Source organism: Tamandua tetradactyla, chromosome 19 (assembly GCF_023851605.1).
Source record: "Tamandua tetradactyla isolate mTamTet1 chromosome 19, mTamTet1.pri, whole genome shotgun sequence".
NCBI lineage: Eukaryota > Metazoa > Chordata > Mammalia > Pilosa > Myrmecophagidae > Tamandua > Tamandua tetradactyla.
The window spans coordinates 2,833,229-2,849,361 of record NC_135345.1 but is presented as its reverse complement, the minus strand read 5'-3'; the positions used below and the strand labels follow the sequence as shown (position 1 = coordinate 2,849,361).

Genomic DNA, 16,133 nt, shown 5'->3' with positions numbered 1-16,133 from the left:
TTTGTAATTGGGTTGGCTGTCTTTTTGTTGTTGAGTTGGACAATCTCTTTATAAATTCTGGATACTAGACCTTTATCTGATATGTCATTTCCAAATATTGTCTCCCATTGTGTAGACTGTCTTTTTACTTTCTTGATGAAGTTCTTTGATGCACAAAAGTGTTTAATTTTGAGAGGCTCCCATTTATTTATTTCCTTCTTCAGTGTTCTTGCTTTATGTTTAAGGTCCATAAAACCGCCTCCAGTTCTAAGATTCATAAGATATCTCCCAATATTTTCCTCTAACCGTTTTATGGTCTTAGACCTAATGTTTAGATCTTTGATCCATTTTGAGTTAACTTTTGTATAGGGTGTGAGACATGGGTCTTCTTTCATTCTTTTGCATATGGATATCCAGTTCTCTAGGCACCATTTATTGAAGAGACTGTTCTGTCCCAGGTGAGTTGGCTTGACTGCCTTATCAAAGATCAAATGTCCATAGATGAGAGGGTCTATATCTGAGCACTCTATTCGATTCCATTGGTTGATATATCTATCTTTATGCCAATACCATGCTGTTTTGACCACTGTGGCTTCATAATATGCCTTAAAATCAGGCAGCGCGAGACCTCCAGCTTTGTTTTTTTTCCTCAAGATGTTTTTAGCAATTAAGGGCACCCTGCCCTTCCAGATAAATTTGCTTATTGGTTTTTCTATTTCTGAAAAATAAGTTGTTGGGATTTTGATTGGTATTGCATTGAATCTGTAAATCAATTTAGATAGGATTGACATCTTAACTATATTTAGTCTTCCAATCCATGAACACGGTATGCCCTTCCATCTATTTAGGTCTTCTGTGATTTCTTTTAACAGTTTTTTGTAGTTTTGTTTATATAGGTTTTTTGTCTCTTTAGTTAAATTTATTCCTAGGTATTTTATTCTTTTAGTTGCAATTGTAAATGGGATTCGTTTCTTGATTTCCCCCTCAGCTTGTTCATTACTAGTGTATAGAAATGCTACAGATTTTTGAATGTTGATCTTGTAACCTGCTACTTTGCTGAATTCATTTATTAGCTCTAGTAGTTTTCTTGTGGATTTTTCCGGGTTGTCAACGTGTTCTATCATATCGTCTGCAGACAGTGATAGTTTTACTTCTTCCTTTCCAATTTTGATGCCTTGTATTTCTTTTTCTTGTCTAATTGCTCTGGCTAGAACTTCCAACACAATGTTGAATAATAGTGGTGATAATGGAAATCCTTGTCTTGTTCCTGATCTTAGGGGGAAAGTTTTCAATTTTTCCCCATCGAGGATGATATTAGCTGTGGTTTTTTCATATATTCCCTCTATCATTTTAAGGAAATTCCCTTGTATTCCTATCTTTTGAAGTGTTTTCAACAGGAAAGGATGTTGAATCTTTTCAAATGCCTTCTCTGCATCAATTGAGATGATCATGTGATTTTTCTGCTTTGATTTGTTGATATGGTGTATTACATTAATTGATTTTCTTATGTTGAACCATCCTTGCACACCTGGGATGAATCCTACTTGGTCATGATGTATAATTCTTTTAATGTGTTGTTGGATACGATTTGCTAGCATTTTATTGAGGATTTTTGCATCTATATTCATTAGAGAGATTGGTCTGTAGTTTTCTTTTATGTAATATCTTTGCCTGGTTTTGGTATGAGGGTGATGTTGGCTTCGTAGAATGAATTAGGTAGTTTTCCCTCCCCTTCAATTTTTTTGAAGAGTTTTAGGAGAGTTGGTACTAATTCTTTCTGGAATGTTTGGTAGAATTCACATGTGAAGCCGTCTGGTCCTGGACTTTTCTTTTTAGGAAGCTTTTGAATGACTAATTCAATTTCTTTACTTGTGATTGGTTTGTTGAGGTCATCTGTTTCTTCTTGAGTCAAAGTTGGTTGTTCATGTCTTTCCAGGAACCCGTCCATTTCATCTAAATTGTTGTATTTATTAGTGTAAAGTTGTTCATAGTATCCTGTTATTACCTCCTTTATTTCTGTGATGTCAGTAGTTATGTCTCCTCTTCCATTTCTGATCTTATTTATTTGCATCCTCTCTCTTCTTCTTTTTGTCAATCTTGATAAGGGCCCATCAATCTTATTGATTTTCTCATAGAACCAACTTCTGGTCTTACTGATTTTCTCTATTGTTTTCATGTTTTCAATTTCATTTATTTCTGCTCTGATCTTTGTTATTTCTTTCCTTTTGCTTGCTTTGGGATTAGTTTGCCGTTCTTTCTCCAGTTCTTCCAAGTGGACAGTTAATTCCTGCATTTTTGCCTTTTCTTCTTTTCTGATATAGGCATTTAGGGCAATAAATTTCCCTGTTAGCACTGCCTTTGCTGCGTCCCATAAGTTTTGGTATGTTGTGTTTTCATTTTCATTCGCCTCAAGGTATTTGCTAATTTCTCTTGCAATTTATTCTTTGACCCACTTGTTGTTTAAGAGTGTGTTGTTGAGCCTCCACGTATTTGTGAATTTTCTGGCACTCTGCCTATTATTGATTTCCAACTTCATTCCTTTATGATCCGAGAAAGTGTTGTGCATGATTTCAATCTTTTTAAATTTGTTAAGACTTGCTTTGTGACCCAGCATATGGTCTATCTTTGAGAATGATCCATGAGCACTTGAGAAAAAGGTGTATCCTGCTGTTGTGGGATGTAATGTCCTATAAATGTCTGTTAAGTCTAGCTCATTTATTGTAATATTCAGATTCTCTATTTCTTTATTGATCCTCTGTCTAGATGAGAGTGGGGAATTGAAGTCTCCAACTATTATGGTATTTGAGTCTATTTCCCTTTTCAGTGTTTGCAGTGTATTCCTCACGTATTTTGGGGCATTCTGGTTCAGTGCGTAAATATTTATGATTGTTATGTCTTCTTGTTTTATTGTTCCTTTTATTGGTAGATAGTGTCCTTCTTTGTCTCTTTTAACTGTTTTGCATTTGAAGTCCTACTTGTTGGATATTAGTATAGCCAGTCCTGCTATTTTCTGGTTGTTATTTGCATGAAATATCTTTTCCCAACCTTTCACTTTCAACCTATGTTTATCTTTGGGTCTAAGATGTGTTTCCTGTAGACAGCATAAAGAAGGATCCTGTTTTTTTAATCCATTCTGCCAGTCTATGTCTTTTGATTGGGGAATTCAGTCCATTAACATTTAGTTTTATTACTGTTTGGATAGTGTTTTCCTCTACCATTTTGCCTTTTGTATTATATCTATCATATCTGACTTTCCTTCTTTCTACACTCTTCTCCATACCTCTGTCTTCTGTCTTTTCGTTTCTGACTCTAGTGCTCCCTTTAGTATTTCTTGCAGAGCTGGTCTCTTGGTCACAAATTCTCTCAGTGACTTTTTTCTGAGAATGTTTTAATTTCTCCCTCATTTTTGAAGGACAATTTTGCTGGATATAGGAGTCTTGGTTGGCAGTTTTTCTCTTTTAGTAATTTAAATATATCATCCCACTGTCTTCTAGCTTCCTTGGTTTCTGCTGAGAAATCTACACATTGTCTTATTGGGTTTCCCTTGTATGTGATGGATTGCTTTTCTCTTGCTGCTTTCAAGATCCTCTCTTTCTCTTTGACCTCTGACATTCTAACTAGTAAGTGTTTTGGAGAACGCCTATTTGGGTCTAATCTCTTTGGGGTGCACTGCACTTCTTGGATCTGTAATTTTAGGTCTTTCATAAGAGTTGGGAAATTTTCTGTGATAATTTGCTCCATTAGTTTTTCTCCTCCTTTTCCCTTCTCTTCTCCTTCTGGGACACCCACAACACGTATATTTGTGCGGTTCATATTGTCCTTGAGTTCCCTGATACCCTGTTCAAATTTTTCCATTCTTTTCCCGATAGTTTCTGTTTGTTTTTGGAATTCAGATGTTCCATCCTCCAAATCACTAATTCTATCTTCTGTCTCTTTGAATCTATCATTGTAAGTATCCATTATTTTTTCCATCTTTTCTACTTTGTCCTTCACTTCCATAAGTTCTGTGATTTGTTTTTTCAGTTTTTCTATTTCTTCTTTATGTTCAGCCCATGTCTTCTTCATGTCCTCCCTCAATTTATCGATTTCGTTTTTGAACAGGTTTTCCATTTCTGTTCGTATATTCAGCATTAGTTGTTTCAGCTCCTGTATCTCATTTGAACTATTGGTTTGTTCCTTTGACTGGGCCATATTTTCAATTTTCTGAGCGTGATCCGTTATCTTCTGCTGGTGTCGGGGCATTTAGTCAGATTTCCCTGGGTGTTGGACCCAACAGGTTGAAAGATTTTTCTGTGAAATCTCTGGGTTCTGTTTTTCTTATCCTGCCCAGTAGGTGGCGCTTGTGGCACTCGTTTGTCTGTGGGTCCCACCAGTAACAGGTGCTGTGGGTCCTTTAACTTTGGAAAACTCTCGCCATCCGGGAGGTTCGCTAGCCGAAGCTGCTTGGAAGTGTGCCAGCTGGCCCGGGGTCCGAACGCGGGGAGGGTCGCTGGCCGCTGCAGCCCGGGAAAGCGCCTGTCCAAATTTCCTAGTCGGCCCGGGGCGCCGAGTGTGGCGGGAGGGCGCCCGCCGCAGCGGCCCGCCTGGGAGAGTGCACCGTTCCCGGGGAGTCACGGGTTTGGAAGGGGCCCCCCCCCGTCACCGTTCTCCACGGCCTGGGGATTTCCGATCCAATTCTCTCAGTTGGTCTGGCGGGCTGCGCGTGGTGTCCGCGCCAGCCGCCACGGTTCAAGGGACCGCCTGTCCAATTCTCCCAGCCGGCCCGGGAAGGGGGAAGGGAGTGACTCCGGCCGCTTGCCGCCCCGCCCGGTGAAGCCCGCGCCCCTCGGCGATCTCACCAGAGTGGGTTCTCTCAGCCACCCAGCCGCTCCAGGATGGGGTACACTGTCTTTTTTATCTCTGTCGTGGCTTTGGGGGCTGTTCTGTATCGTTTCTACTCCCCTAGTAGCTGTTCTGGAGGAGAAACTAAGATCCGCGCGTCTTACTAAGTCGCCATCTTCTCCGGAAGTCTCTCTCCATTACATCTTGAATAACAAGGTAATATCTACTTAATGTGTAAGAATAACCTCTAGAATAACCTCTCGACTCTGTTTGGAATCTCTCAGCCATTGACACTTTGTCTCATTTCACTCTTCCCCCTTTTGGTTGAGAAGGTTTCCTCAATCCCTTGATGTTAATTCTCAGCTCATTCTAGGGATTTTCTCAATCCCTTGATGCTGAGTCTCTGCTCAATCTAGAGTTTTTCTCAATCCCTTGATGCTGAGTCTCAGCTCATTCTAGGATTTCTGTCCCACGTTGCCAGGAAGATCCACACTCCTGGGAGTCATGTCCCATGTAGACATGGGGAGGGTGGTGTGTTTGCTTGTTTAGTTGGCTGGAGAGAGAGGCCACATCTGAGCAACAGAAGAGGTTCTCTTGGGGGTGACTCTTAGGCCTAAATTTTAAGTAGACTTGACCTAACCTTTGTGGGGTTAAGTTTCATGTGAATAAACCCCAAGACTAGGGGCTCAGCCTATAGCTTTGGTTGTCCCCACTGCTTGTGAGAATATCAAGAATTCAACTTGGGAAAGTTGAATTTCTCCCCACTCTCACCATTCCCCGAAGGGGACTTTGCAGATACTTTTCTACTCACTGATCAAATCACTCTGGGATTCATTGGGGCATCACCTGGACAAGCCAACAAAATCTCATGTCCTACCTGAGATTCCAAGTACTTACGGTGTCAGTCGAGTTATCTACATAAGTTGTATTCGGAAATGCACTAGTCAAAACATAAATTTTGTACCAAATAAACATGTTTTGCTTTAGTCTCACACATAAGGTGAAATTTTAAAATATTAATTGCCATCTATATTCTAGACAGCTAATTTTATTTTGCTTCATTTGCCACCAAAATGTTGTGCTCAGCTTGGGAGGATTTAGAGGGGTTGCTCCAGGAACCTGCTCCCCAGGTCCACAGCAGTGAGCTGGAGGGCTCGCTGCATGTGAGGAGAAGAGCCTGGCAGGCCTGCGTTTCCCTCCATGCCAGGGGGGCTGGGATGCTGCCCAGAGGCTCCAGGACTGTGTGGCCGTGGAGTGGCCCTGGTAGGTAGTGCTGCTGTCCAAGGAAGTGTGAGGGGGCAGCCGTGAGTCAGGGGCTCGTGGCTGGAGTCAAGGTAGCTGGAGTGAGAGAATGGCACGCCGGGGGGCCCTCTGAGCTTCCTGCTCCTTACTGGGACCATAGACAGGGTCCTTGTTTTAGTTTCCTTGTTGCTAAAGCAGATACCAATGGGTTGGCTAAACAAAGGGGATTTATTGGATAAGTTTCGAGCCTAAGAGAAGTCCAGAATCGAGGCATTAGCCAGGTGGTGCTTTTTCTCTGAAGACTGGAGCTGCCTGGGATCCTTCCTGGCTTTTCCATCATGTGGCAGTGCACATGGCGACATCTTCTCATTTCTTCCCCAGGCTCCCCTTTCCCTCTGCCGTAATGGATTCTGGGAATCTGGTTTAAAGCCCAGCTTGGTTCAGCGAGGCCATAGCTCACCTCAAATAGCATCTTGAAGAGATCCAGTGTGATCTGATGGGATCAGCCCACAGCAGATTAGGTTAAAGAGCACGTGTTTCTTGGGTGCACCACTCCAAGGCGCGTGGTCCTGAGCCCCCGTGCCCGCTGCTGTCAGGTCGTGAGCAGGCTCGAGGCCCATGTTGCCTTCTCTGAGCCCCTAGGGGATCCTGGCCCCCCTCTTGCCTTCTGCGTATACAAAGCAATGCTGTAATGAAAATACTTCCTCTTAGTCTTGTGAGGAATGAAGGAGTTAATGGGAGCTCCGGCCACTCCTGGCAGGTAGAACATGCTCCGGTAGCCTCTTTACAAGTGTAGCTGCTCCTACCACTGCCACTCCAGCCGAGAGGCTGTGGTCACATGTGTAGGAAAGGGAGAAAAACGAGTACAGATTATTACAAAACGCTATTAGAAAAACCCCTGAGGTACCTGGGAAGGCCGGCCAGATTCCAGTCTGCTGACCTCAGGAGCGTGGTGTGGGTAGGGAAGGGGATGGGTTTTTGTTTTCTTTTTAACTTACGTTTTTCTTATCAACAGTCATTCTCTCCTGACTTAATGTTTCTCATAAACAGGCATTTATATAATCTTTGCCAGATGTTTCCTGAATCTGCAAGCAACTCCATGAAATTTGTTCTCAGAGACGCCATGCACGAGATGGAGGAGATGGTGGAGACCCGGGGCCGCGCGGCGTTTCCAGGCCTGGATGTGGTAAGCAGCAGGCTGCGTCCCCTCAGGCCGGCCACCCCGTCCACTGCACACCTGGAGGTGGGGTTCCTGGTACCACAAAGGGCCCGGGGTTGGGGCGCAGTACACACGGGCCCTCCAGGTCAGCTGTGCCCTGGCTTCCTGGGGAATCCGGAGACGGCGTGAGCAGGGCCTGGGGGGAGCTCCCTCGCTGACGGGTGGCAGGAGGTGCTCAGTGAGGAGGGAGGTTCCACCCGGAGTCCTCGCGAGTGGACTGTGCTGTCTCTGGGCAGGGGTGTTGAGGCAAGCACGCCAGTGACGTCCTCAGTGGCGTGGCCTGTGGGCTACTTGGGGTTGGTCTTGACTGCTGTTTATTCACTGAGACATCCGATGCACTCAGAGTTTTAGCAGTTCTGCAACAGCCATTGCGTATTTTTCAGTTTAATAACATCAGGAAGAAGAAATACTTGCTCAAAAACATTCTCTAATCCATTTTAAGCTCTTTGTGTTGAAACCTTTTAACCATTTGCAGAAGCTGAAAATTGGAGGATTTGTGTTAATGGTTTCAATGGACTCGAAAAACGTGACGTGAGCTAGTTTCTGTAAAGCACTACTGACCCCCTTGATGCCTCTGTGAGCCTCAGCCCATCTTCCTTGTTGCGGGCTGGGCCCGTTATGTGCCAGATGATCCTCTAGACTCCAGGCCCAGAGCAGGGGACCATAGAGGCAAAGCTCTTTGCTGAGCAGATTCTCTTCAGGGTTTATGGACCCGTGGAAGCGCTGGGAGCACAGTGGGTTGTCAGGGTCCACACCCCAGCCCCTTCCTACTAACCGTGCCACCCTGGGGGGCTCTGTCTCCCGAGGCTTGTTCCTTCTCTGCGAAACGGGGCTGGAAATTGTCACGATGGCCCAGACCTTGCCCAGCTGCCATGAGGACTGGAGCATGAGCCTGCCCGGAGCTGTGCCGCGGGCCGGGCCAGCACGGCCGGGAGCCGTGGCCACCATGGTCACCGTTACCCACTCCATGGCTCCCTTGCTGAGAAGCAGAAAGTGACTGGGCATGGTATCGAGCGCGGGCCTCAGGTGGACTCAGGCTGCATCTGGTCCCTCTGTGACTCAGGAAAGCAGCTCTCTCCCTGTGCCTCATTATCCTTGGTACTGCAGTCAGGGTGGGCTCGGGGCACTTTAGAAGGCCTCTGGGGTCTGTGTTGATGCTGGGGTCTGCTACAGCGCCAGAAAGGAGGAAGGTGGGTCCCCTGGGTGTGTGCCATTCGCTGCTAAACCCAGGTGGACCGAAGTCCTCGTTCCAGTGCCTCAGAGGACCCCTTGGTGTCTGGCGGGGGGTGAGGATGGAGACCCCACCGGGCTCTGGCCGTGGTCCAGCCTTGAGGGGTACGCCGTCTCCCTAAGAGACCGCTGCACCTTGCCATCACCTGTGACAACGGAACCTTGTTCGTGTGTTTCGAAGTGATCTGGGGGAAATGTGGAGGCAGCTCTGAGTGGCCGAGGTGACAGCGCCCAGTGGCTGCTCTGACCCCTGGCCCTCTGGGGCTCTATATCTTGTGTGTAAATAGCAGCCCCAGGAGCTGTGGACCTCTGAGGAGCCTTCCGTGGGCAGCACAGCCTGGTCCAGGAAAGCTCCATGTCCAGACCTGTCCCCTTGAGTGGCCTGTCAGCTGCCTGCTGGCACATGGCTCAGCTGGGCAGCTTGGCCCACAGCCCTGTTCCCAGCTGCCCACTGTGCTGGGTGACGCCGCGCCCCTCCCCTCCCACGGGCCAGCGTCAGCCCCTCTGTAGAGAAAATGCACTGCGCTTTACTGTGAGGGAGGTGCCATTTCTAACCTAAATCGCTGGAAGCCACCCTCTGCCAAGACGAGGAGGGCTGCTTCTGGTAGAGCGTGTGTGCAGCAGGGCAGCTCTGCCTGCGGCTCCCATTTGAGAGGCAGGTGGGGTGTGCAGAGCTGGGTCCTGGTGGGGTAGACTCGGTCCCGGTGGCCGACTGCCCTTCTCCCCAACCATGTGTAGGGGAAACGGGGAGCGGGCGTTTCTTCCCTTCAGGCTTGCAGCTCAGAGCGGAGCTGTAGCATAGGACCCTGAGGGCTTCCGTCTGCTTTCTCCCGAGCTGGGGCAGAAAAGGCAGGCAGGGGCGCCGTGCGGGCCAATGACCTTTGTACCACCCCCCCCCGGCCCCCGTGAGTTGGTGCCACAGGGCTGCAGACAGCAGCGAGGCCTGTAAGCCTGTGAGTGCAGGCAGCGGCGCTGTCCCGTTGCTGGTGGGAGCCCACCAGACACGCTGCACGCTCCCGGGGTGCCTGGCTGTGCGTGTGTGTGTGCATGTGTGTGTGCGTGTGCGTGTGCGTGCGCATGTGTGTGTGCCCAGGGCGGGTGACAGAGACCACCGGAAAACCCGTGAGACATGGAGTCCACATGCTTCTCTCGCATCCCAGAGACCTTCACAGACTTGTCTGCTTTTGGGCTTTTCCTCCAGGCACATTTTAAGCTTCAGTTTACCTCTGTTTTTTGTTTTTTTTTTAAATCGAACCAGAACAACATATAAACATGAACATTCTTTTTTGTTTGTTTTTTTTTAATTTTTTATTAAATAAAAAAAATTTACAAGAAACACAAACATTCCCAACACATACACTCAGCAATTCACAGTATCATCACATAGTTGCATATTCATCATCCTGATCATTTCCCAGAACAATAGCATCAATTCAGAAAAAGAAATAAAAGGACAACAGAAAAATAAAACAAACAGAAAAAAAAAACTTTACATACCATACCCCTTTACCCCTCCCTTTCACTGATCACTAGCATTTCAAACTAAATTTATTTTAACATTTGTTCCCCATTATTTATTTTTATTCCATACGTTCTACTCATCTGTTGACAAGGTAGATAAAAGGAACATTAGACACAAGGGTTAAACACTGGTGTGTAAGTGTCCATTTGCGTCCTTGGCCTGGTGTCCTTTGAGTAGAGACAGCATATAGATGGGTCCTGTTTTTTAATCCATTCTACCAGACTATGTCTTTTGATTGGAGAGTTTAATCCATTAACATTCAGTGTTATTACTGCATGGGTAATACTTTCTTCTACTATTTTGCCTTCTGGGTTTTATATGTCATATCTAATTTTCCTTCTTTTTACCTTTACTCATAGTCTTCCTTTCTACACTCTTCTCCACACCTCTCTCTTCTGTCTTCATATCTGTCTCTAGTGTTCCCTTTAGTATTTCTTGCAGAGCTGGTCTCTTGGTCACAAATTCTCTCAGTGATTTTTTTGTCTGAAAATGTTTTAATTTCTCCCTCATTTTTGAAGGACAGTTTTGCTGGATACAGAATTCTTGGTTGGCAGTTTTTCTCTTTTAATAATTTAAATATATTATCCCACTGTCTTCTCGCCTCCATGGTTTCTGCTGAGAGATCTGCACATAGTCTTATTGGGCTCCCCTTGTATGTGATGGATTGCTTTTCTCTTGCTGCTTTTAAGGTCCTCTCTTTCTCTTTCACCTCTGACATTCTGATTAGTAAATGTCTTGGAGTGTGTCTATTTGGATCTATTCTCTTTGGGGTACACTGCACTTCTTGGATCTGTAATTTTAAGTCTTTCATAAGAGTTGGGAAATTTTCAGTGATAATTTCCTCCATTAGTTTTTCTCCTCCTTTTCCCTTCTCTTCTCCTTCTGGGACACCCACAACACGTATATTCGTGTGCTTCATATTGTCTTTCAGTTCCCTGAGTCCCTGCTCATATTTTTCCATTTTTTTTTCTATAGTTTCTGTTTCTTGTCAGATTTCAGATGTTCCGTCCTCCAGTTTTGAAATCCTATGTTCTGTCTCTCGAAATCTACCATTGTAGGTTTCCATTGTTTTTTTCATCTCTTCTACTGTGTCTTTCATTCCCATAAGTTCTGTGATTTGTTTTTTCAGACTTTCAGTTTCTTCTTTTTGTTCTTTCCTTGCCTTCTTTATATCCTCCCTCAATTCATTGATTTGGTTTTTGATGAGGTTTCCCATGTCTGTTCGTATAATCTGAATTAATTGTTTCAGCTCCTGTATGTCATTTGAATTGTTGGTTTGTTCCTTTGACTGGGCCATATCTTTAATTTTCCTAGTGTGAATTGTTATTTTTTGCTGGCATCTAGGCATTTAATTACCTTAATTAGTTTATTCTGGAGATTGCTTTCACTTCTTTTATCTAGGGTTTTCTTGCTGGATGAATTTGTTGTCTATCTGTTCTTTGACATTCCGTTCAGCTTTATCTGGACCTTTAGCTTAAGTTTTGTTTAACAGAGGAGAATTTTTCAGTTCTTGTTTTCTTGTTTCTTGCCCTGCTTGTGTGGTGCCTTCCCCCCGACACACACACTTAGGAGGGTCTACTTAGATATTATTGACCCCAGCCAGATTTTCCCAGACCAAACTGGCCTCCTATCAGGAGGAAAGAGTCGCCTGTGTTGCCTGGGGGTGAGACCCAGCAGGTTGAAAGACTTTCCTGTGAAGTCTCTGGGCTCTGTTTTTCTTATCCTGCCCAGTATGTGGTGCCTGTGTGCCTGCAGGTCCCACCAGCATAAGATGATGCAGTACCTTTAACTTTAGCAGACTCTCCCTGCTGGGGGTGTGGTGAAGACAGAGGAGAAGTTGTAGGCTGGTTTTAATGGCTTCAAATTACCAAACCCTGGTGCCTGAATTCCTTGATGGAGGGATTCCACCTGGGTGGGGCTTCACCCCTCCCCTGGGGAAGGCACAGGCTCCAGATAAGCCCCCAATAGAGCTCACTTCTGCCTATGCCTGGGGCAGTTGCAGCCTGAGAAGTCATCCTGCTGCTATATCCAAAGGCAGTCAAGCCTTTGTAGAAACACAGCCACAAAAACCTCTGTTTCCTTCTTTTTTTCCCCCCTTTTTCTGTCAGTCCTGCCCCCTTGTTGCCAGGGCAAAAATGAGCAACCTCTGCTTTGATCAGGTTCACCTAAGCTGGGGGCCTATTTTTAGTAGTCAGAATTTGTTAATTAATTCCACAATTGGCGTTTGATTGTGCCCAGTCACTGCTGCTGGTAAAGTCCTTTCCTTTCCCCTCTGGGAAGCGGCCTGTGGGGAAGGGGCGCTGGCTGCCGCAGCTTCGGAAACTCACGTTTCTGGGGATGCTCGCATCTGGTCCAGCTGGTCCAAACTGGGGTGCGCTGTGTGTCTGGTCACTGACGTGGCTCCAGGAGCTGTTCTGTACTGTTTCTGGTTAGTTAGTAGTTCTTCTGGAGGACGAACTAGAACGCGCACGTTGTTAAGCCACCATCTTGGCCTGGAAGAACATGAACTGTTACCATACAACCATTCTGTGCGTGGTGTACAGTAAGTGGCTCACAGTATCATCACACAGGGTTTATTCTTTACCATGATCATTTTTTAGAACATTTGCATCACTCCAGAGAAAAAAATAGAAAAGAAAAATCTCACACGCCCCATACCCCTTACCCTTCCATCTCGTTGACCACTAGTGTTTCCATCTACGCCGTTTACCTTTTGATCTGTGAGTGACTATCTCTCCAGCTCCTCTACTTGAAACTCACGGGGATGTTGTTTGCGACCTCCGACTTCCGGCACCCCGTTGTGACTCCCGCACTGCTGTGCATGAGCCAGCTGCTCACCAAGGTGAGGCCCTGCCCCCCAGCTGCTCACCAAGGTGAGGCCCTGCTCCCCAGCGCAACTGGCGCCCACTGCAGTGGCCCCTCCTGCTGCTCACCTCAGGGCGTGGTGCTGGCCGCGGGAGCTGGCACCCCTGAGTGCACGGCACCCCTCTTCCGGGCCCAGGCAGGCCTGGCTCAGCAGCTCGAGACGGCAGGCGAGGCCCCAGCAAACAGCTTTTGGGTTAGTGCCACGGGGGTCTGTCCTGCTTTGGGTTTCCCCTTTGTTAAGTGTATAGTCGGTGCCATGTGTGGCAGCCCCACCCCCTACGTGCAAGTGGAACTCTGCCATCCACAAAGCGCTGTATAGACCCTGAAACTCATGTCACTCCCTCCATGCACCTAGGGGTGAGCGTGGTTTTCCCTGGGCGAGGACCCAGCTTCCTGCAGAGCTGCCTCCCGCCTCAAAGGCTGACTTTCCCCGTGTGCTCCTTTGCCAGTGCCCAGTCCTGTCCCTCCAAGACGTGCTGAAAGGGCTGTTTGTCTGCTGCTTGTTCCTGGAGTACGTGTCTCTCTCGCAGAGATTTATACCTGAGCTTATCAATTTTCTTCTTGGAATTCTTTACATAGCAACTCCAAACAAGCAGAGTGATGGTGAGTTCATTTCAGAGAGGTTTGTTCAAATATAGTATACTTTAGAATTTTCTGAAGGACCTTTTAAAAAATTAATTCATATTCATTATAGAAAATCTGGAATGTAGTAAGTTAAAAATAAAAGAAAAAAACCTGAGGTCCTACCCTTGGGGTAGCATTTCTTTCCCCTGTGTAAATGTGTGTGCACACCCACATTTGGAAAAGTCGGGGTCACACTTGCCACACTGCCTGGTGCAGCACCCTGCATGGCTCTGGGGACTGGGTGTGGGGCTGGCCGGGCGCACCGCAGAGCAGGGCTTCCCGGGAGACGGGGGGCCGTGAATGCTCTCAGCAGCTGTTGATATTGCTGATGGGTTCATGTAATAATATATTTATATTTGGGGTTAAATAAAATGTACATCTTTTTTTACTCTTTAATGTGGCAAGAACATTTTAAATTCCACATGTGGCTTGCATTATGTTTCTAGTGGGCAGCACTGCTCTGTCTAGTTAAGCATAACACCAGGAATTTTGGAAGGCAAGACTGGTGGCGTGAGGAGAGTGGGTTTCTGCTGCTGCTCGAGGGTCGCCCTCCCTGACCCCCACCAGTCCTCCAGGCAGCTCCCCGGATGGCCTCCTACTTGCTGGAGGTCACGCGGTGCCAGGCGCCCACATGGGCCAGCGAGGGCCGACCACTAGATGGGCAGTGGTCTGCTCCCAACCTTAAAGGGTGCCCTGCCCTGCCCTGCCTGCAGTCAGGACTCCCTGGGCTGCTTACCATCTGCTTTCTCCTCATCCCACCCCTACGTGTCGCCCCCTTACTTCTGGCCGCCCCCAGCACTGAGCACTTCCCACAGGCGATCCTGTAGTCCACAGTGCTCCCTGTCCCAGTGAGCGCAGAGCCTGGTGCACGACCAGCACAGGTCTGTTCCCATGCAGGCTTCGTAGAAATTGAGTGCCATGTGTCCACCTCCGGAGCGTAGGAATGCTCACAGGTTGCCTCTGTCCCTGTCACACTCGACACTCAGGTTATACGCTGGTGCAGCCCTTCCGGGCACGTGGAAAGAACTCGCAGCTGCTCTGGGTTTCTGATGAGGAGGACATGGACACCTGGCAGAGAACAGGCCTCCCTCTCCAGCTGGTGAACGGACTGAGGACCCTAACCAAGACAGAGGCAAACCACCTCAGGTACGGCAGGTGGCAGCAAGGGGGCCTGGACAGCATACCCATACCTGGGGGTCTGGGGGCTAGGGGTTGGGAGGGGGCTGGGGAAGGCTGGGGGTAGGGGAGCTATCCTGCTGTGAGGGGATGGACGCAGGCCCTGCCCCGTGCCCCATCTGGCCCAAATCAGAAAAAAAAAGCTGGTTTTTTTATTTACTGTTAGAAATGTCCTTGTTTTTGGCTCATTTGCCACCATGACCCTTCGGTTTTATGTCTGGTTAAAGCCTTTCCAAGGCTGGTTGGTCTGGTGGCCGTTACTTCCTGTGGAAAAAGAACACCAAATTTCCCAATAACGTGTCTGTTATTTGCGAAATGCAGCGGCTCAGCTTTGCAGACAGCACTCTGGACACTCGACTGAGGCCCCTTGGCAGTGAGACTGCACTTTCCCGGGGGGCGCTGGAAGCGTGGGCTTGTGGGCCTCAGGGTCCGGCCCTTCACTCCCCGAGTTGTGTGTTGGAGAGGGCAGCTTCCGTGACAGTGACTCGCCCCCCCACAGGCTGTCGTGCCTGGCCGTGGCTCTGGACCTGGCACGGCGCTGCGTGCGCATGTACAGCCCCCTGCCGGCCTTCCACGCCGTGGTGCGGCCCCTCCGAGCCCTCCTGAGCGCGCGCTGGGTGCCCTGCGGGCTCCCCCAGGAGCTGCAGGTAAGGCCCACCCGTGGCGGGCAGGGGCAGGGCCTGGCACAACGGCTGTGTCTAGGAGTTGAGGGACCACCTGGGGAGAGTCAACCTGAGCGGGAAGTAAAATCATAATAATGAGAAAGCTGACAAGTGTGTGCCGTGGGGCTTCCGGACTGAATCACGAACACCGGCTCCGGCTCCCCGCTTTTACCGAAGATGTTGTTGAATGCCCTCGGGGGGCTCCCGGAAGAGGCCACTGCCCTCCTCCTACGGGCGCACCCCCTGCTGAGCCTTTGGCTCCAGCCCGGGCCGCAGGGAGGCCATGCCACAGGGGGAGCGGGTTGGAGCTGCCTCTGGGGACAGGTGCGGCATGCTGCAGGAGCACGCGGGAAGATGGTGTCAGGCACAGGTGTTCCCACGTGTGCATCTGAAAGGAGCATTCTCCTGGACTCCTCTCTCCTGTCCCCATAACCTTTCACTTCTCACCCTGCAGCACTTCACTGCTGTCATCCTCTCACACCTTGTCTCCCTGCTGTGCCCCTAAAGCCTGCAGCCATCAAGTCCCAGTAAAGCAGACAGCAGAGTTGCTTCTGCGCCCCAAACCTTCCAGCCCCTCACTTCTCACCAGCTCCCTCTGTGGGATCCCTACCCCTCACCACAGCCTCTCCAGCCTCCTTGCTCAGCCTCATGTGCACAAGCGCACCCCTCTGCCCAGAACATTCTTTCAGAGATGCTGAGGCTCCCACCTCCCTGTCTGCCTGGCTGGGCTGTGGCTGCAGCTCGTTCATGGTTTGGAAAGTGGAGAGCAGTGCTCCTTCTGCAGACGCGCGGT

General features: G+C 48.1%; 1 protein-coding gene across 3 annotated transcripts in view; it reads left to right on the top strand.

Moving 5' to 3' along the window:
- NOP14 (NOP14 nucleolar protein) overlaps positions 1-16,133 on the top strand; it is a 47,067-nt gene that overhangs the window by 29,017 nt on the left and 1,917 nt on the right. Inside the window, exons 11-15 of one of the 3 annotated variants that reach the window (XM_077136278.1) lie at positions 7,159-7,228; positions 12,754-12,855; positions 13,328-13,481; positions 14,489-14,648; positions 15,178-15,325. In XM_077136278.1, coding sequence (XP_076992393.1) covers positions 7,159-7,228; positions 12,754-12,855; positions 13,328-13,481; positions 14,489-14,648; positions 15,178-15,325 — 634 coding nt within the window. Of the gene's footprint in view, positions 1-7,092; positions 7,229-12,753; positions 12,856-13,327; positions 13,482-14,488; positions 14,649-15,177; positions 15,326-16,133 lie in introns of all 3 variants that reach the window. The other 2 variants (XM_077136277.1, XM_077136279.1) reach the window with 2 other exon arrangements.